The following is a 22194-nucleotide window of genomic DNA, read 5'->3' on the forward strand; positions in this document are numbered from 1 at the left end:
CATTGCACAATTCAAAGGTTCCATGAAAGATTCTAATAGTCAGTGCCAATCTGAGCTAAGCAGTTGAAGCAATCTGATGACTTCCCAATATATTTGTAACTAATGAACTTATTTAGCTGAAAGGAAAAAAAATGGAAGGGGGGGAAAACCCACTTTCAATTTATCTTGGCCTGTTGTAGCTTGAATGAAAGATATAGCTAATCTGGTAATATTTTTGCTTTTTAAATCATTCCAATCCATTAGGTAAGAACAGTGCAATGTAATTGTTATAAAGTACCAAAAATAATGACGTAAATTAATGCACTGAAAATATTTGAGGTCAGTAGCATGCAGGACTTTTATTTCTACTTAAATAGTTGGCAGAAAGGCTATTTCCTCCCTTTATTATGTGATAATTCACAAGTGGATAATTCTGTCCTTCATGCTTTGTTGTTGAATTTTGGGGAAATGTTTCATCCTGCTCAGGCAATCTTTATATGAATTATGTTATAATTATGCAAATGACCTATATAGCAGTAGAGTGTTTTTAAGCAAAACCAGAAAACGTTGGCTATTTGGTGGATAATAAATAAAATAAACAAAAATGATCTTCTGCACATTTGTTTGGCTTGGTGTAGTGCAGGGGTGTCACACTGGCGGCCCGCAGGCAGGATTCATCACATGCAAGTCCCCCCACCCCAACCGCTCTGTGAATGAGAAAAACGTTGCAAAATGGCAATATGACTCAGCGAGTTTGAGACCTGTAGTGTAGTGGTTAAGGTGCTAGCCTAGAAACCAGGTGACCGTGAGTTCTAGTCCTGCCTTAGGCATGAAAGCCGGTCTTGGGCTTTCCTGAAAAGCTTGGGCCAGTCGCTCTCTCTCTCTCTCTACCCAACCCATCACACAGGGTAGTTGTGGGGAAAAAGAGGAGGAGGAAAGACCATTATGTATGTTCACTGCTTTGAGTTATGGTACTTATAAAATAATAAAGGTGGGATAAAAGTCTAATAAAATAAATACATACATTTGGCCATTCTAGCTCCATTTCTTAATAAAAGAAATCAAAGATTGGCATGTTTAAAGCTAATAGGATAGTGAAATCCAGGATACCTGGAGTTTATTTTCTCCACTGCTGGCATGAAATTGCTGTGTGAACACTGCTTTGTGTACAAAGGCAAACAAGATATAACAGCAGGCTTTCTCCAGATTATGATGATGGATTTATCCATGGCTTTAATTCTCAACTAGCCCTTTTGTCAGGCAAAATGTTACTTAATCACCAGCACATTTTTTAAATACCTGGCGTAACCTGGTACAATTACCTAAGGAGAAAAGTTCTCTTATTGAAAAATAGTGTAAGAGTGAACTCTTATGCTATTTTTCAGCAGGAAAACTTTTCTCTTTATAATAATTAGTTTTTCCAGTTTCAGTTAGGAAAACCATTACAATATCCAACTGAGATTTTTTCTAAACTTGGATTTATGTACAAATTAGCGTATTTTTGGACTATAAAAGACTCTAGTCTATAAGACACACATTAGCTTTAGAGGAGGAAAAGAAAAAAAAAATCTGCCTCTGCCTCCACGGCCCGTTCAAAACTGCTGTGGCCCGTTCGCTGCTACTGTGGTCCATTCACTGCCGATAGCCATGAACAGGTGGTGGCGGCAGTAGGTGGCAATGGCAGCGATCTCTGCTGCCTAGAACAGCTGATTGGCCCTGCACCAACCCCCTCCCCCCCGCTCCACAAGATGCACAGACATTTCCACCCACTTTTTTCTTGGGGGGGGGAGTGCATCTTATAGTCCAAAAAATACAGTACTCTAGACTTGTTTTTTGGGCTGTAGGTTGTAATATACAGGATGAACCAGGTCTGCTAAAATGAAAATGTTTGGCTAGTATACAATTCAATGGATTGTGTGTGCTTACAAAATGGGATAATCTAGTAATAAAATGATTAACTGAACTTGACCTTTGTAGATTGGTTGGGGGTCCATAGCTCTAAAGCAGGGATTCTTACTCTGGAATCCATAGAGTTGTGAAACTGGATGGAAAAATAATTACAACTCAATTTTTTTACTAATCTAAGTCAAATGTAGCTATTCACTCAATACTTTAGTTTGATTACTCAGGCCAAATAAAAGCTTTTGCCTTGAAGTTTTTTTAAAATAAAATTTAATTGTAAATACAATTTTAGTATTAAAATATTATTTAATTAAAATAAGATAATTACTTATCTTTTAAACATAATTATTGCTTTGCTGATTTAATGTATTAATTAAGCACATGTATTACTAAATTACACATAAGTTACATTTTAATAATTTGATAACTATCAGAGAACAATTTGTTTCCTGTTGCAATACAATCTATATCAATGCAATGTATGCATTTAAATTATGATTTTTCCAGAGTTGTTTGCTTATTTCCAAAGAAATTCTACATGTAGCAATAGAACCACCATTTTAAAGTACAACATGTAATTTTTGCTTACTGTATTTTCCCAGAGTATAAGACGCACCAAGGTTTTGAAGAGGCAAATTAAAAAAAATTTTTTTTTGCACTCGGCAAATCTCCCAAAAATGGCCTGTTTTTTGCAAAAACGGGCCTGGTTTCTCCCTCCCCAAAAGGGCATGAATAACCCTTAGGAGGCTGGTAGACTGTTCCTGTGTGGGAGAGGGGGCAAAAACGAGCAAAAAAATGGTCCGTTTTTTGTGAAAAGAGGCCCATTTTTTTTTTTTTTTTAAAAAAGGCATTAGGAAGCTTATAGCCTGGGGGCTGGGGGGGCCAAAATTGAGAAAAAATGGGCCTTTTTTGCTCATTTCTGCCCTCCCCAGCCCCCAGGAGGTCTCTGAAAGCCTCCTACAAGCTATGGACGGTCATTTTGGTGAAGGGGGTGGGGTTTCAGGAGGCAAAAAATGCTGTATTCAGTGTATAAGACGCACCCAGATTTTCAGCCCCCTTTTTGAGGGAAAAAGGTGCATCTTATACTCTGAAAAATACAGTATTTTCAAATAATACAAAATCAAGTTCCAGTTACTGTACAATGTAATGTGCATTTCATTAGGCAGCAAATCAAAATATTAGTTTATATAAACATGCTACACTTCTAAATTTGTTTCCTGAAACAAGATGCCTTGACCTTTTGTGAAACAGGTTGCACTAAATGGTTTGGGATGCTTTGTTCCAATTCATTTAGCAAGAGATTTCAGTTCAAAGCCATAACTACAGTTCTGCTAACCAAGAAGACCATACTTCAGAGATCCTTTGAACTTTGATATTGCTACATAATGGCCATCTTGGCTTCTGCTATATACAGGATGTGTTAGGATGTGTTAGGAGACCTCAAACAAACTCAGGCGGGTGACGTGGGAAGACAGTCTGAGGGCATTTATTTTCCTCTATGTGGAAAAGTCACAACTAACAGCAGTCAGGACAGATGGAATGGAACAATAGTAATGTATTGTTTTTAAATGTTCCAGTAAAGAAACGTAAGTGCAAAAACCATAAACTATTTTGGATTTTGGTTCATATGCACGTTACAGCATACCAGTTTGTTCTTGGTTTCTCTGGATCACAGAAGGGAATAAGGATAGATTTCAACCAGACTCTCAAATAAATTAGGAACTGTAAATACATTTCAAATGCCAGAGTATATTTTTAATGACCGATTAGGACTTCCAGCTCGGAGATAATTAACAGTACTGAAAACACTTTCTATTATTGGGAGAAGCAGAGCACAATAAATATGGAGATGGGGTGTCAAATAGTTGCTTGTTATATTTTAAGGCATTCCATCAGATTCAGGATTAGCACTTAGTGAAAATGCGGTTCATATATGCACACTTACAGAATACTTAAAATCTATTTAGTGAAATTAATATTATTGATGAAATTGCCCAAACTCTGAAAATATATGCATTGTTTAATACATAAAGGGGTCTAGCATTTTTTTCTTTAAAAAAATATAGAAGGCTCTCTTTCTAATCATTCATTACTAAGTTTCTCTATAAGACGACTAATGGATTTGGGGGGAAATTGATGAGTAAATGGCAGACATTTGAAACACTGTAATGTTGTGGGTTGTTTAGTTATAACACCCCTTTAATTTATCAGTACTTTGTTATCATGTGCAAAGTTAGGAAATCATGTCTTTCTAACAGTGTTCAGAACTTACTCATTTATATATATTTTACATCTTCTATATACTGAATTCACTGTAATTTTCAAGAAGAAAATTTTATAACAAGGAAAGACCACATGCTTTGCCAGGCAGGATAACAGTGATACAATCTGTTACTATCCAAGAGTTATATTTGCAATAATGGTAACTGGACACTGTAAGAAGAAAAGAGAGAGCGCGCACGAGAGAGAGAGAGAGAGAGCGCGTGAGAGAGAGAGGGGGAGGGAGAAAGAGAGAGAGAGAGAAAGAAAGAAAGAAAGAAAGAGAGAGAGAGAGAGAGGCAGTATAACAATATCTAGTAACTTGCCAAAACAAAATGATGTTCATTAATTTCAAGCAGAAAGCATTCACTTTTATCCCCAGTCCTTCTTCCTGCCACTCTTATTTTTAATTCTTAAATCATAGAACAAACAAAATGTGTGCACCCATTCCAAAGGTAGATACGGTGCTTTGAATTCTACAACATGGAGAGGTGGATCAGCATTCACTGAATTCTGAACAGTTACCAGGAATAGACATAAAAATAATCCTTGTAATTTAGAAGATTATGCAGGATGGCATAATTTAAAGAGGGTGTGTGTGAGTCCAGTCTCATCTTCAGCTTCACCCTGGATATTCCTAAGACAACATTTACCCAAGTCAAAGACACCATAGCTTATATAAGGTAATGTAATTACATAATGTGCCAGTTTTACTGAGCTTGGCTTTTAGTCTAAATTCTATACAAAATGAATATATTACTGTGCAAAGCTGCTGCTTTTAGAGAATACCTCATATGGCTCAAGAAATTCAGTTACAAGTTTATACATCTGCATTTAACAGAGGGAAAGACTAGGCAGTGCTTTTAAGGAAAAGTTAAACATTTCCCCACCAAGGGCAACACCATTAGTCGCTAAATGATGATTCACTATCAGAACTTTCTCCTTTATTTGTCTCATCTCCCCATGCAGGCACTGGAGCATCTGGTGTTCTGAAACACAAAGGCAAGATATCTCAACAATGTGAGCTTTTATGTCTTCAGGCATTCAGAACCTAAAAAAGTATCTTCATATAGGTGCAAAAATGACTTCTGGACCTGAGAACTTGGATAGCAGCCGGGCTCGTACAGTGCGTTAAGTCATACTTAGCAGATTGACAGCGTTGGAAGGCACCTTATAGGTCATCTAGTCCAGGGGTCTCCAACCTTGGTAACTTTATACCTGGCAGAACCTTGGTAACTTTATACCTGGCAGACTTCAACTCCCTGTGGACTTCTGGGAGTTGAAGTCCACCAGGCTTAAAGTTGCCAAGGTTGGAGACCCTTGATCTAATCTATAAATGTAATTATAATAAATGTAATTATAAATGTAATTATACTGTACATCAGGGGTCTTCAACCCCTGAGCAGTGGCCCACTACCGGGCTGTGGCTGGCTAGAGCATGTGTGTGCATGCTCACAGCTCAACCTGTGCACAGCTCAACTTGCACAAACATGCGCACCAGCTGGCCACTCGTGTGGCATAGTTCCCCTCTTTCCCCCAGCTGGGCTGCCAAGCCACAAAGTTGGGGGCTGCTGCTGTAAGTAACAAATTTTAATTAAAGCCTAATTAAAGCCAAACAAATAACATTATGGTCCAGCATATTGTGTGAAGCAGATCATCACTTATCTACAATCATCAACTATATGAAATTAATCAATAAAATGCTTGCTAGGCAAAAAAGCCTCTAGAGGTATACCATAAAGAGATGGGGATACAGTGGAGGAAACTATTATATTAAAGTTTTTTTCTCTGGATGTAAAATCCAGGAAGGCTAGATAACTGATATTGTGAAATGGCTTAAGTAAGCAAATTGAAAGGTTCCAAGTTCACATCTTGCTTAGTTTAGGTCAACTTTCAGTTGACTTCACAATTCTGCAATAAGGAGGTAACACTGGTAGATTTCCTAGAGCTGTTGGCAGGCTCACTGAGCATTCCAAGAACACTTCATAAATTCAAACTACTATGCTTATTTCCACATAATTGAAAAGAATATTTCTCAACCAGTTGGGCCAGCTGTACAACTTTTGTTCTTCTGAGGACTGTATTATCTCAGGATAAATCTTGGGAATTGGGAAAATGCATTCAAATATCAGATCCATTTAGATTCCATGTAAATAATGTTTAAACAAAATAGATATTGCTACTTACTCAAGAAGATCCGGGTTTAATCCTTCAGAAATCATTTTGTTTCTTATTGCCATAACAGGAACACCCTATGGAGGAAAAAAACACTGTGAGAAGCTCAGAACATAGGAGCCCTACCCCAAACATAAGCACCAATACAAACATTAAGAAAGAGGCCCTGGAGACAATTACTAATGACAAATTTTATTTTGACTGATTTATAGGCAGTTTCTCCAACCTGCTAGTTATGCTGCTAGAATTTGATGGCAGCTATGATGGAAGCCAGTAATGCACACACACAAAAAAAGGGTGGGGATATACTTTTCCATTTGAATACAATGCCAAACAATTTTTTAAAGGATCCCTAAAGACAGACTTGCCTTAATTTTTTTTTAAATATCCCAGTATGATAGACATTGGATACACTCAATTAAACCTTTCAAGAAGCTCAGTACTACTTTCCAGGCGCTACCTGTATCTATTGCATGATGTGGGCCAAAATTAAGTATCACTGTAAAAGCAGCTGGAATTTGGCAAGATGATCACAGAAGTGAAGCCAAGGGAAACCAAACAGCTAATGCAGCAAGGAAAGTATGAAATTGCCACACTGCAAATAAGTAATAGACCAAAATTCAACCCAATTTCTTCCCAAGATCCTACCATCATTTCAACCTTTTAAATAGAGGTCTGAAAGGTTAGATGAGATGAAATAATCATTTAATTCATCATTTTAGCTGCATAATGCAAACCAGAATATGAAAGACCACTTGTGTTCCCAAGCATCATGAAGCAGTATTTTTATTTATCTAAGATTTATTTACTGCAAATGAACAATAATGCTTATTCCACCATAAAACATGATTCAAAAGCATCATTAAAAAACAACAACCCAGAACCTTATTTTTCAATTGATCTAACAGTACAATAGAAGCCATGCTGGAACGTGACTGTGTAAGAAAATGGTAGCATTAGCAAGATTCCAGCCAGAGATGACATAATAGAATAATAGCATAATACAATTACTTAAAATACCTATACTAGAAGACAGATAGTGGAACTATCCTTTCCAATTCAGTTGGCTAATTGCAGTTGGTTATTAAAAAACCCTCGTTTCTTATTAAACCATACATTTAGATGATGATCTAGACTCTAGACCATTCTTGTGTTTATATTTATATGAAGGTTATACATTATCAGTACTATATCTTTTCATGTTGCAAAGGTAAACTCCACCAGCTGAATAGAAAGACATAACTTGTATCAGTGATAGTCCTTAGTGTTAAACTATTCTCAGCAATTACCTTCACTAATCTTACAGCATATTTTATCTCATTTATTTTTTGTGGAAAAGCTACTTTTATTTAGTTTTCCTCTACAGTTTTTTAAAGAAAACTGTGCTCAACTCAGAAAGGCCTATATGAATTTTAGCAGCATGACATCCAGATTTTCATATTGACTGTTCACAATGGCATACTTCAGCCAATTATTCATATGAAAGGAAAACAGCTTTTCCATTAAAATTCTCTCAACATTTGTGGATCACTCATCACTAAACATTCTCCTTTCATATTCTTTCAGACTCCTAGGAATAATCTGAAGTCAAAGGTCTTTGCTAGAGATGTTCCAAGAGAAGCTATTCCCATGTTTCTGCTGACAAAGTTCAATAGAACATTCTTTTGACATGGAAAGAAAGAAAGAAAGAAAGAAAGAAAGAAAGAAAGAAAGAAAGAAAGAAAGAAAGAAAGAAAGAAAGAAAGAAAATCTTATTTCCAAGGTTGATGGCAGGTCCGAAAAGGATGCAAGAGACCTTGGTTTCTAAATTAACAGTAATCAATGTAGTGTAGTTGTATTGGCATGGAACCCAATGACTTTTGGGCCAAGGTAAGAACAATATTTTACAAACAAGGGAGTAAAAACTTAACTGTTCAGAGAAGTATCTCTGTACTGGTGTCATTGAGGAAAGCAAGCGAGTGGTCAAGACTAACATGGCAATAACTATGCTGATGTGGTGATTAATATTTTCCCTTGCATATCTGTATTTGGAACGCTTTACCCTAATATAAAACTAGCTATCTCCAATAAAAACAATTACACTCAGCAGTTTAAGAGTGGGAATTTACAGAGCTGTCATTACTGTTAGCACACATTTTTTTTAATGACTAGGAGTCACCATCTGCCATATGGAAAATGTATCCTGAAATACAAAGACTAAATTGTGGTGGTGGCAGTGCTCTGTTATTCAGAACTTCTTTCTTATGTCTTACAAATGGAAAATGTTACTTAATATTATTATGTAAACATTTTCCATTTGTAAACAGTATACAATTTTTACTGGGGAAGGGAATCACAAATTAAAGCTGAAAATTCACCACAAAATTGTAAAAGGAAATAACTTTAAAGAAATTTGTCACTTCAGAATTCTCCAGTATATGTTGTTAAACAGATATGTCAAATTATACCATCGTGGAAATGACCATGGAAAAAATGGTTTATTAATAAGGTCAACATAACTTTTTGAAGCAGGAGGGGAAGCCTTACAAGGATCTCTTGGAATAGTTAAATAAGACATTTATAAAAGCAAGTAATTTAGTATGCTTTAATTATGCATATATACAAGATATTTTCATCACCAAACACATGGCCACAGAATTGGAAACTATCAGTGTTCATTCCATTGCCAAAAAAGGGTGACTCCAAGGATTGCTCCAAATATTGCACAACTGCAATATTTCATCCTAACAAGCTAGCAAGATTGTCTCTAAGATCATACAACAATGTCACAACAAAGCATGAACTCTAAGATCATACAACAGTTCAACGGTGCCAACCATTGAAAGGGAATTAACAGGTGCCAGGTTGCCTTCAGAAGGGGTAGAACTCATGTCCATGTTGTAAGTCTATGCTGGATCATGTAAAAGTCTAAAGAATATCAAAACAATACCTATCATTTGCTTGATTGACTATTAAGAAAGCCTTTGAATTGTTTCGATCAGGACAAGTTGAGGGTCTTGAAACATCTGGTCATTTTTCTGCAGTTTCTGTACACAAATCAGGAAGCTATCGTGCAAACACCATATGGCGATCCCAACTAGCTCAAGATATAGCAAGGAGGGTGGCAAGGCTGCATTCCTTCGACTTTCTCATTCGAGCTAGAACTTGAAGAATAAAAAGTTGAAAGAAAGATTGGATCAACCATCTTCAATATGCTAATGACACAACTCCTCCCAGAAACCCAAGAAACCCTGAATATGATCAAAAGGATTAAAGAAGAAAGCAAGAAATGTGACTTCTTCCTAAACAAATGACCATTGTAGGGAATGGAAATGTCAAAATAATTGACAATGAAGAGATCAAATGTTTGCAAAAATTCATTTTCCTAGAATTGATTGATGAAAGCAGTGAATGCAGTGCAGAAATAAAGCATCAAATCACACTGGGTTGCACAGCCTAATGATCATGGATGGAGAATGAAAAAGCAAGGAGATCAACCAATTTTAAGATATGTATGCTGTCTAGGGATATCTGAGAGTTGAAGTCCATGCATCTTAAAGTTGCCAAGATTCAGAAACACTGAATCTAATATGATATTCTGTTCCTAATTCAGAGTTTTTAACTATTGCAAGGCTTCAAAATTAAAACAAAATCAAAATTTTCTCATCTAGGTTTTAATCCCAGAAACTGTCAAGGATAATATGAAGGATAGAATGGGTAAGATGAAATGCCACAAATTATTTACCGTATTTGCCGATAACTTTATCTAACAGAGAGATGATGGTAACATGATTGATAATTAACTAAAAAGAGAATTGTATCACATAACTAATATAAGAGAAATTATATCCTTGGGCTTAGTTAAAAGTTAGCTTAAGATTTATGAAACAGATGGAGACACTATTCCAAATGAAAGGTCATTCATTTCCAGACCTACCTTTACATAGAGAACAATTGTATTTTGTATCAACTTAAAATAGGAAAGTTGTCTTTCCTAAGGCTCTGTGTTGGCTTGGTTACTGCTACAGAGAGCTCTTCTGCTTTTACTCTGAAGTTTACACCAAACATTTGAACTTATCACACCCATCTTAATAACAGCTCCACATGGATATCTGCCATTACCAACATTGCTTCAAACTTTTTACTGGAACTGTAGTAAAACTGATTCCTTGGTTATCAGATTAGAACATATTCATTTCCTTAATGGTCAAACTATTAGAGCTCTCCATGCTTTGAAAAGGACTCAGGAGCATTTGGGATTGTATATGAGGACAGTATCTCTCTGCTTCATACTGAAGTCACAAAAGTAGCAGCATTTTTTTTTCTAGCTACTCATTTAGAAGCCTGAAAAAGATTTAGTATTTCGTTAGCAAATTAATTCTAGGATTGTATGAAGTCCAGAGCATTTCTTCCAAAACATTGTCAAAATATGCACCTTCACATAAATATAGCTTCTCAACATATATCCAATGAACAGATATTCAAGCAGTAGTAATGATTTGAAGAATTTGTCCTACTTGTCACACCAATGCTCCTCAGTCTGCATTACATGAGCTAAATTCTTAGCAATAGGTGTACACTTTCCTTATTTATTTGTTATTTTTGAAATAGGCCACCATACAGAAAAGAATTCAGCATCTTTTATTCTACTTCCCAGGCACAGACATTTCACTATACATCAGATTTGCATAAATCATTAAAAAAAAACTGTTGCTATTCCAGGTATGCAAATTCTTAAAACTTTTGTTCTGCCCTAGAGGATAGATATTTAAGAACATAAACCCTAGCTGAATGATAGAGAACCCCATCAGCAATATTGAACATCTATTCCTGTATAAGGACTGAGTACAAAAAACAGCAGGCCATTCCTCTCTCCTACTCAACATCCAATCACTGAAACAAGAATTGCTCACGGAGTGCAAATGTGTTTCCCCTTAAATGGGCATCTCCATCTGATGCATTTAAAAGCATCAAACGAGCAGACTGAAGGGATGTTTCAGTCCTCCTTGCTTATGTGTTAGTTCTTGTCTATAGTATTTCCTTCAAGGTCATTTCCTCTTGTTCACGCTCCAGTGAACAACTCTGGCCTCGTTTATATCATAATCCATATCCAGGAAAAGGAGAATCACAAAAGCTTACATTTTCCTGTGATTTTTACCACTGTTGAAAGAGCTGTAACATTATATTGCATTTCAAAATTATGCAGTGCTTCAAAAGCAAAAGATATTTCAGAATCCACAGTGAGTTCACAAGCCTACAACTTGTTAAATCAAATGTCATTTTCCCCTCAGGACTGCACTATGGTTGAAATGGGTATTTGTGTGCTTCCAGCAAAACTGTAAAGAGTGGCAAAGCAAATGCCATCAAAATTGCTTTGTTATCATATCCTACTTGGGAGAATGGCGACAAAACCACAAGTTTCTAACCTTCTCCATGATGAGATCCTACTAGGGTCAGAAGCTAAATAGGGCAAATGAATAACAACAGTTGAAGTGGAATTATCAATGTAATTTCTTACCTTACCTCTTTGCATTAAATCTATTATATACAATATTACATATACATAATTTTTAAAAAATGTGCCTATTCGTTCAATTTAGTTTCACTTTGCCAGGCTTACGGATTATTTTCATTTTAAACTTTAGTGTATTCAAGTTGAACTCTTGCTCATATTTTGCACATGTTTCAGCATCAGAAGACATTAAAAAGAAAACTGTTGGCTCTGTCAAAGCTTGACAGAAACTCTGTCAGGAGCTCTTTTGTGAGCAAGTAATAGAGCCAAAAACAAATTCTATGTGATAGAATAAATGGAATGCAACTGGTTTTCTGGGACAACCATAGCCAGCAACGATGGGAAGAAAATTAAAGCTAAACTGGTTTTTAAATTGTCTATCACAAATAAACACTGTTGGATTAAAACAATCACAGAAACTATTGGAGAGATTTTTTACCCCTAAACAGGACAGAGTAATTCATAATTGTGCATACAATACATACATACATACATACACGCACACACACTCACACACACTGCACATAATGAAAAATCAGTATTTTTAGTAATGACGGACAATTGGGTACAGCAAGACATAGAGGAAAATTGTGTCTCAATATTTATGTCTCAATCAATCTCTATACTAATTTCTATGCTAAAATCATATAAAATTCAACCTACATTCATAATTAACCTCAAAATACAAAATTTACTTTAAAGGAAGCTTCAGGGAATAGAAGTCCAAATGTTTATGATAAAGCCTGGTAAAATAAATGTGACTTACCACTTGAACCATTTTGAGGTATCTGGCATAGTGTGGATCCTTTGCTACAGTGATGACATTTTCATCAGTTCCATTTGTCTTCTGTTGCCCCAACTCAGGTACACTGGTCTGGAATACAACAAACAGTGCACACCAGTCTTCACATGACCTCAGACTTTACCATATTTGGATATCACATTGTTTTTTTTAAAAAAAAAAAAGCTTTACCAGCAACTTATACCCGGAGTTTGATTGGTCCTGCTTGGCTCCTCCTGCCAAGGCAGCAGTTAGACAAACCTGAATAGCAATGCCTATGAATCAAGAATTCTATTTCTGTCCAGATACTGCAGAATTACTTTTTAAGATAATAACGTTTAGTCAAGCTTCACTGACTGCAAAAAGCTATGCAGGGTTGGACCTACTTGGGATCTTGGTGCACCCCAAGACAGTTGGGGACACTGCGGAATTGAAGATGCATCCCAGAAGAAGGCAATGGCAAACTACTTCCTCATTGGACTTATTAGGCAAGAGTCTATTAAGTCACCAGAAGTCAAACTGGAGTCCAATGAGATGAATCTTTTGAATCTAAACAGAAGCAAGTCTAAATATCCAGTTCACACAAAAGGTACTGTGTTTTCCGAAAATACGACCTACCCTGAAAGTAGATCCTAGCTTGATTTTTACATTTGTGCTCAATATAAGCCCTACCCCCAAAATAAGCCCTAATTAAGACCCTATCCACTCCAGGGTGCACGGGTAAAAATTAAGCTAGGGTGGGGATGTGGGGCTGGTGGAGCTGCCCTACTATTTATCTTCAGATACTTACAGCCACACCCCAATACTTGACTTGCTGGCCCATTTCTTCTGTAGCTGGCAAGGTTTTCCTGAAGGCCTCTGGAGCTGATAACAGAGTTCTGGATCGATCCTGAACTCTGTTATCGGCTGCAAAGGCCTTCAGGAAACTCTTGCTTGCCTTGCAGGCTGCAAATGAAATTCCTGAAAACCTCTGACAGAAAAAGGAGGCCGGGGGCAACGTGGGCAAGTGAGGTGAGTCAGTAGACGACATCCCCCCCCAAATAAGTCTTAATGCCTTTTTCGGTAGCAAAAAAAAAAAGACTGTCTTATTTTTGGGGAAACACAGGTAGCAAATCAAGGGATAAATATTTCTGTATTATTTGGCTAGTTGCCAGAATCAATGAAAGCAAACAAACAGCTTGCACCAACGATTTGGTTATTTTCAAATAATTCTGACTTTCTTGACCTTTGAATACAGTCATATTGTGCTTTGGAAAGACTAGCTTACCTCCACGTTAGGTGATATATTTGTTGTCTGTGGCTCTACCAATGTTTGTGAGACAGAGCCATTCATAACACTGGTGTTTGAGATCTCATCTTCTAGGCCAGGCACAGAAGATAACTGAGGATGGGGCACATCACAGGTAAATAATATTTTAATATTGAACATACAAACATTCCATCTGTAATACATCTGATAAACATTTCTCTTCTATAAAGTTTCAGAATGTATAGTTAATGATGCTAGCATTGTCAGACTTTACATATGTCCAAATCTTTACCTTCACTTTGCACTACTGAATGTATCTATTTCCTTTCTGTTCTTTTTTACTTTCCTTAATACTAAAAATATACATGTTTATTTTTGTTTGTAGACAAACATGATCTAAATGAAATCTACCCTCAGAATCCTACAAATTATATATTTAAGAATGTTTAAACTACCACATAAAAAGAAGCATATTAGGAACAAACCTTTGCATCCAGAATATTGAGCAAAGTTTCAATTTGCTGAATACGGAGAGAAAGTGCTGACAATTTCTGGGAATAAGAAAGAGAAATATTACTCAACAATTTCCTTAGTATCATTTAACTCCTCCACATTTTCCATCCAGTAATACTTAGCTCTTTCCCATCACCCCAATCCTGAAAAGCAAACTTATTGCTTTGGTCTTTTGGAGACTAATACAAAACATATTGGACAATAATCTTCTAAGTGCTATTATATAGATGGTTTGAAATAACTGATTACACTATGATGATCAGCTGTTTTAATATACTACTATGCTAATATTCATTCCATTAACAAATAATATGGCGCACATGACATATGATTATATCCCTATTTATCAAGCTTTACTAACAAATAATTTTAACTAAAAGACATGAACTCAGCAACTATAATTCAAAGAAATCAATACTTGCAGAGAGTTCTTATTAATCTATGCATCCCTGGACATTTAGAATAGCCTTAATTTCTGGTAATACTAAAATGCACTATATAGGCAAGAGATGGGATCGTGAACTCAAATAAATATAAACAAGCAAATTAATCTAATAAATTTATTAAGCATATTATTGAAGAAATAATTTAGTATTCATTATCATTAAAAGCTACTGCTTTTTTTTCTTCAGTCTGGTGCCAAAACATAAGTAGCTACCAAAGGTAGTTAATTGTCTCAGAGTTCCAGAACTTGTTGTTAGGCAGAGACTAGTTGGGAAATGCTTTTAAACTATTAGTCAAGATTCAACTGATTTATCTAATAGGTTTTAATAAACAATCCCAGTATGCTTCTAGGTAAAATACTATTGATGATTTAGTATTCTTTTTAATTAATAACAAGTACAGGTAAGCAATACAATATTCCTGGACAATTTGGAGTTTACAGAGACACAAAAACCTCAAGGTACCACTGAATATGGAAAAGTAATACTAACACATTAAAAGAATGGCAAAATTGTAACAAAAAGTCTCTCGTAAACCTAAGTCCCTCTTTATACACTGACTTTTCAATTTATGTTTCATACCCACAAATAAAAATATATTGCTTCTCCAGAAAGATTAATATGGTGACATGGTGATGAAAACTGATAACTACCTCTTGTTTAAAGCAATAAAGGATGAAAACCAAGTTTCCAGACATATTCCCCAAAGCATTGCATGCCAAAGCCTTACAAGCCAACTTTGAATACAGAGACATTTTCATGTTTTCCACTGGCAGATTATACTTCTTCATTGTTTTAACCTTTTCATGGTGGAGAATGAGAATTTAAATTATTTCTGTACCAAGCATGCATTATAAAGAAATGTAGTATACGCTGGCTTTGGAAAGTTACAGTATGGCATGTACTACCTCTTCACAAGTAGTTGAAAATCGATTCAGGAACTGAACTGTGTGAACCACAAATTGGTTTAGAAACGCCACTGTTCTCTTTTGTTGGATAGCTGGAACCTGCATTACATAAAACATAGAAAAAAATACAAGAGAAATCAATTAACTAATGGCCTAGTCACTGCCATTTCCTTGGCAAGATTTTTCTTAAGTGGTTTGCCAATGCCTCCTTCCTAGGGCTGAGAGTAGTGACTAGCCAAAAGTCACCCAGCTTTTGTGGCTAAGGTGAGACTAGAACTCATGATCTCCCAGTTTCTAGCCTGATGCCTTAAACACTACACCAAACTAGCTCTTTTAATATCTCTCTAATATGAAGCAAATACAGTATCAAACATTTACATTCAAACTCTGAGAATGGCCAAATATTTGAATGATAATTTATTATTTGAAAGCAATGTGCCAAGATGCATAAAAGTATAACTTAACTTTTATCAAATTCGCAGTTTGTCAATTGAATAAACATATTCTCTTTTATCAGAACTGTACATTAAAACATGGAAGAGCAAAAGGATAAGACAGTCAAGAGTTTAAAAATATAAAAGTGAATAACTTTTGAATTTAAGCCAAACTATTTATTAGTGACATTGAATAAATAGGAGTTGTAAATCTCAGATCCTGAAATTGGCACAGGAAACATTTTGGAAGTATATTACAGTTTCACTGTTTTTATAGACTGCTGTCAGAGAATGAACTAGGCTAAAAATCGTATCCTACATTTATTGGTGCTTTTGTAATTAATGAGAAACAACGTAAGGAATTTGTTCATGGTCAAACTGAAAATCCATAGCAGCCACTGTCCCTTAATCTAGCATCACTAATATATCCTTTGCAAGAGAAATGATTAATATTTCAGCAGAAAAACACATTAACACAAAATTTCCCATTTCATACTTATCTACAGAAATTGGCAACAACCATTTTAATGATAAACCATTTATTTCATTTATTTTTATTTATTAACTCAGTTTTAAAGATCAGTCAGCTATACTGACAATAGATATTTATTACACAATGCTTAATCAATCAAATTGAATGCCTTATCAACATTTTTTCCCCTTGCCATATATGTTGAATTTTTTTTCTTCCATAGAATTAAACACTAAGATCTCTTCAGTATGAAACTTTTGGAAGTTTTTGAGATTTGTCTATTCAGGGAAAAATTTGTGGGCTTTGTTTAGTTTAATTTAAATTTAAACCATCTTAAAAGAGTTTCAAACTCTTTTAAATTTAACCATTATATTAACCTTCCTTACCCTGCTGTTTGCTTGATCAGAATAGCTGGACAATATGAATTAGTATTCAGCACATCTGAAAAGCACCAATTTGGGGAAGTTGTCTTATACATTTTATTTATTTAAAACTATATAGCCATCCATCTTATAATCAAGGCTCCCAATTAAAAATTACAACATCATAATAGCCATCTTAAAACTATAAAGATGAAATAAACTCAGAAAAAACCTGGAGTCAAGCCAAACTTCTTGGATGAGCCAAACAACTCATCCCACTGCTTGGAGAAAAAGCCAGGCCTTCAAAGCTTTATGGAGTGGAGGCCAACTGAATGTTGGGGGGGGGGGGGGAGTACCCTATGGCAGGAGCTGCCATAAAAGAGGTACACTTTGAGATACCACGAGAAGGCAATGTTTAAGGGAAGAGATTAGGACCTGTGCCCATCCTATTGTCAGACCTGGAAGCCATATTTTTTACATTGGGACTTCAGGCCTGCCACATTTTTCTACTGTGGGAAGGGAGGATTACATAAGAGCATGGGTGATATACAGTCAAAATAACATTCTTATCTCAGAGAGTCAAGGAGACCTTGGCCTGCAGCTGTGATGAGGTGACTCTAGGCATCTCTAGTTTTGGATGGTGCCTGATTGGATCATGTGACAGATATGTGGGTATTGGGCAGGAACTTGAACTTTCTTTTGGGTGGGGAAAACCTGGAAACTTTCAGATTTGGGTCTGAAGATGTGCCAATATGACATCTATTTCCTCAAATGGAACTTTGAGGAAACTCCAGCCTCGGAGTCTTATTTCATTGGAGATGTTACTTTGAACCCTGACACTTATCTGATGTGGCAGGATGGGAATATCCTTAGGGAAAGGCGCTCATACAAATAACCTGGCCATATAGGACTTTAAAAGTGATGACCAGCTCTTTAAATTGCACTTGGAAAGAAACTGGAAGCCAGTACAACTTCTGCAACAGTGGTTTTACACAGGTAAACCAAACCCCCTCCCCTCGCTCCCCAGGTTACTTTGCACTGCTGCATTCTGGACTAGCTGCAATTTCTAGGTGGTCTTCAAGGGCAGTCCCATATAGAATACATTGCAGTAATCCATATGGGAGGTGACTAAGGCAGTGATTCCCAAACTTGGCAACTTTAAGACTTGTGGACTTCAACTCCCAGAATTCTCCAGCTAGCTCTTCTGGCTGGAGAACTCTGGGAGTTGAAGTCCACAAGTCTTAAAGTTGCCAAGTTTGGGAATCACTGGACTAAGGCATGAGCTACTGTAAACATGTACAATGGAAATTTCTTTCTATTTCAAACTTTATTTGAACGTAGGAATGCTATGGAAACCCATTTCAGGAGCTATGGGTGCAAGAAGATTGCAATGTTATTCTCTCTCCTGGTAGGATGGCTCGATTCATGTAACTGCATAAACACAGTAATAATATCATCCTATAAATATTATGATATTTTATGATTTGCTTTAAAAAAGTTATAAGTAATGTACGTAGAGTCACCTTAATCATCTGCAGTGATTCCCTTAACAATTGTACGTCGGAAAAAAATGAAGCAAAACTTGTTTAACAGCTGCCTCACTTAGCAACATAAACTTTGGGCTCAATTGTGGTCGTAAGTCAAGGACTACCTGTACAGAACAAAAAAATTACTGGAGTAGCCTAGAAGACCCATAAGCAAATAAATCAATGCGTTTTCATGTATATATCTACTCAGAGATGACTCAGGGAGGTTTCCTCTCCTGTTCCTGGATATATATGATTACAGCTAAACAATGCAAAATGCACTGACAATGTCTCCTCAAATGGTGAGGAAACATTTGCAACCAAATAAACCAAGATAAACCGCTCTGAACTCGACAGCAGAAAATGTGACTTCAGCAACAGAGTGGTCAATGCCTGGAATGCACTACCTGACTCTGTAGTTTCTTCCCCAAACCCCCATAATTTTAACCTTAGACTGTCTACTGTTGACCTCATCCTATTCCTGAGAGATCTGTAAGGGGTGGGCCTACGGTCCCTGTCCTACTGTCCCCATTTATTTGTACCCATTTCTTGTGCTCATGTTTATGTTTACACCTATACCTGTTATCTTTTACATGTTTGACAAACTAAATAAAATAAATAAAATAAATAGCCAAGCTCGGAACTCGAGCTACTAATATTCAAACGCTGTGAAGAGTAACGACCACGACTCTTTCCGTCTGTCGTCTCTTCAGCCTTCAGCCCCCCCATTCAGGCTGTTACAGATTTTGCTTCATCATAAAACTTTTTTGCTTCTGCTTTCCCTGTCAGAAGTGGGCTCCCCCCCAGTACACACACATTTGTGGGCCTGCTGTGAAATATTACTGCAGGGAAGGGGGGGGGGCTTTTAAAGGGATGGGGAAGGCAGCGGGCACCCAGAAGGGGCTCTCGCCCGGTTCCTCCTCTTCCCCACCCGAACGCCAGCTGGGACACGGGGCGGCCATAGAAGCGGCCTTTCGGGACAGGCAGGAGTCGCTCCACGCATGCGCAAGACCAGGCCGCCCGCCAATACCTTGGTCAGGTCGATGCCCGAACCTACGAGAGGCAACCCGTCCTCGTCCATCCCCGGCGACCTCTCACAGCGTCGAGACCACGGCCGCAAACCTCTTCCCTAATCATCCCTCGCGACCTCTTCTCACGGGAAGCTCTTCCGACGTCTCTTTCGTGGCCTCAGAGCAGAAGGAAGGGCATCATGGGAACTGTAGTTCGGATGCTTGAAGGTTGAGGTTCTTTAGACGCCGAGACTTCCCGATGCTCGCAGCATCTTCTGCAAAAGGAGGCTTGAACGGCAGTTTTAATCATGAAGGTGCTGACAGGAGCTCTCCGCTCAAACCCACTCAGTAAAGACAGACGGACTGGAAGAAACTTGAGTGTAAAATGAAAATGGTTACGACTTGGTAGGACGATATAATTTCGATACAATTCTTTATTAGGGTGCAAAGCGAAAGTGAATCTTGGGCAAGCCACCCTGAATTGGCTTATTGGGCAGATTGGCAGCATATAAATTAAATCAATCAATCCATCCTGAGAATGGGACAAATAATTTGAAATGGTCTACAATTAGAAGTGGAGTCTGTGGATGTGTTTGGTGGAAGACTGACTCAGATAACACCGAAGGTTGTTCTAGTCTAGTCAACCTGGATGTATTGTGACAGGCCCAAACTTTTATCTGAGTATATGTCAGTGGTGGGTTTCAAAAATTGTTCGAACCTACTCTGTGGGTGTGGCCTCCTTTGTGGGAGTGGCTTGCCGCCCATGTGACCGGATGGGAGTGGCTTGCCACCCATGTGACTGGATATGAAGATGCCGAGACACTTTTCAGAACCACCTTAAATTACCTCCCACACAGCACTGGCCTGCATAAGAATAGGATGTAAACTTGTTTTTTAAAAGGCATCTTTGGTTTGCGTTAAAACAACTTTAACACATGCAATGTTCTGATTGCACCACAAATGCAGTAGTCATCCTTACCTTTCACAGAGGCACTGAGTTTTATAAATATGAGCATGATAGTGTAGAATAATCATATCCAAGGACCAGTGGTGGGTTTCAAAAATTTTTGGAACCTCTTCTGTAGGTGTGGCCTGCTTTCCGGGTCCACTGGTGGAACCTCTTCTAACCGGTTCGGTAGATTTGACGAACCGGTTCTACTGAATAGGTGCGAACTGGTAGGAACCCACCTCTGGTATATGTATATTAACATCCATAAAGGTAAAGGTTCTCCTCAGACATATGTGCTAGTTGTTCTAGGGCAGGAGTAGCCAACCTTTTTATACCTATCGCCCACTTTTGTATCTGTTAGTAGTAAAATTTTCTAACCGCCCACCGGTTCCACAGTAATGGTGATTTATAAAGTAGGGAAGTAACTTTACTTTATAAAATTTATAAAGCAGAGTTACAGCAAACCCCTACCACCCACTATGAAAACTGGAACGCCCACTAGTGGGTGGTAGGAACCAGGTTGACTACCACTGCTCTAGGGGGTGGTGCTCAGCTCCGTTTCAAAGCCGAAGAGCCAGCGCTGTCCGCGGTGGTCATGTGGCCAGCATAACTAAATGCTGAAGGTGCACGGAATACTGTTACCTTCCCACCAAAGGTGGTTCCTATTTTTTTCTACTTGCACTTTTACATGCTTTCGAATTGCTGGGTTGGCAGAAGCTGGGACAAGTAACGGGACCTCACTCCATTACCTGGCACAAAGGATTAGAACTGCCAAACTGCCGACCTTTCTGATTGACAAGTTCAGCATCTTAGCCACTGTGTCCCTCATGAGCCATCACATCCCTCACTCTAACATCCACAGTTACATGGAAATGCACGCAGGCATAAATAAATGGCTAAATGATAGAAATTGTCATCAAAGAAAACATCCTTTGCACACAGAGCAAACAAATTACCCTATGCACGCTGTCTATGATTTTCAAAAAGTCATTGACAACATTTCTCATCAGAGGCTTTGGAATAAATTTAGCAGCTATGAATTGAGATTTGTTTTTATATACAGTACATTGCCAACTGATTAAAAACAAGATGTATTGATGGCCACTGCAATGGACTTTAAATGGGATTTGGTATATTTGTGTAGGGCACATCTATCAGACTCTTGAATTTGAACATTTAGTATTCCTCCAGATTGGTGGCACCTGTTTCTGAAGAATTCTTGGGATCAAATAAAAAGCACCTAAGCCAAATATATCTTCTGAAGAAAGTAAAACTCAACTTAGCCATTAAAGATGTAGGTCAAGGAATGCTTTAGATACTGGGGAAGATATTAGTAGGCAAGTAGAGTTCTGAACAAAGAAACTTTGTTCATAGAACCTCTTTGTTGTTTCAAAATGCCATTGTCTTTGTGGTCCTGGATGCTTCATCAGTTCAGTTATGCCCTAATGGCCTCATAGCAGAGAGACCTAGACAAAGGGAACTGAAACATTCCTTAAATCTTGGAAAACAATATTCAGAAACCATTCAGGCAAATATCTTCCTAATTCAGAAGGATATATGAAGCATGAGAGGACCAACACATCTAGACTTGCAAGGTTCTGTTATTATAACTTATCCCAAAAAAGTGTAATTCTGGTTTTTCTATGGTTAATTTTCTGATTCTGGTCTACCTAGTACAGCTGATACTGATCTCACTCGGCACATGATGTGTTATATCCAGTGAAATACCTGGCTGTTCGAT

General features: G+C 37.4%; 1 protein-coding gene across 1 annotated transcript; it reads right to left on the reverse strand.

The window, feature by feature from the left end:
• Positions 1–4417: 4417 nt before the first annotated feature.
• On the reverse strand, positions 4418–19672 carry WASHC3 (WASH complex subunit 3). The gene is made up of 7 exons (XM_014058864.2): positions 19525–19672; positions 15701–15799; positions 14322–14387; positions 13855–13968; positions 12573–12680; positions 6328–6392; positions 4418–5129 (listed from the first exon to the last, which is right to left on the reverse strand). Exons 1-7 carry the CDS (start codon positions 19573–19575, stop codon positions 5045–5047), a joined length of 588 nt encoding a protein of 195 aa, XP_013914339.2. The 5' UTR covers positions 19576–19672; the 3' UTR covers positions 4418–5044.
• Positions 19673–22194: the final 2522 nt, after the last annotated feature.

The sequence above is a fragment of the Thamnophis sirtalis genome, unplaced genomic scaffold (genome assembly GCF_051295495.1).
Source record: "Thamnophis sirtalis isolate CommonGarterSnake01/CBP01778 unplaced genomic scaffold, rThaSir2_p1.2 scaffold_9, whole genome shotgun sequence".
Lineage (NCBI taxonomy): Eukaryota > Metazoa > Chordata > Lepidosauria > Squamata > Natricidae > Thamnophis > Thamnophis sirtalis.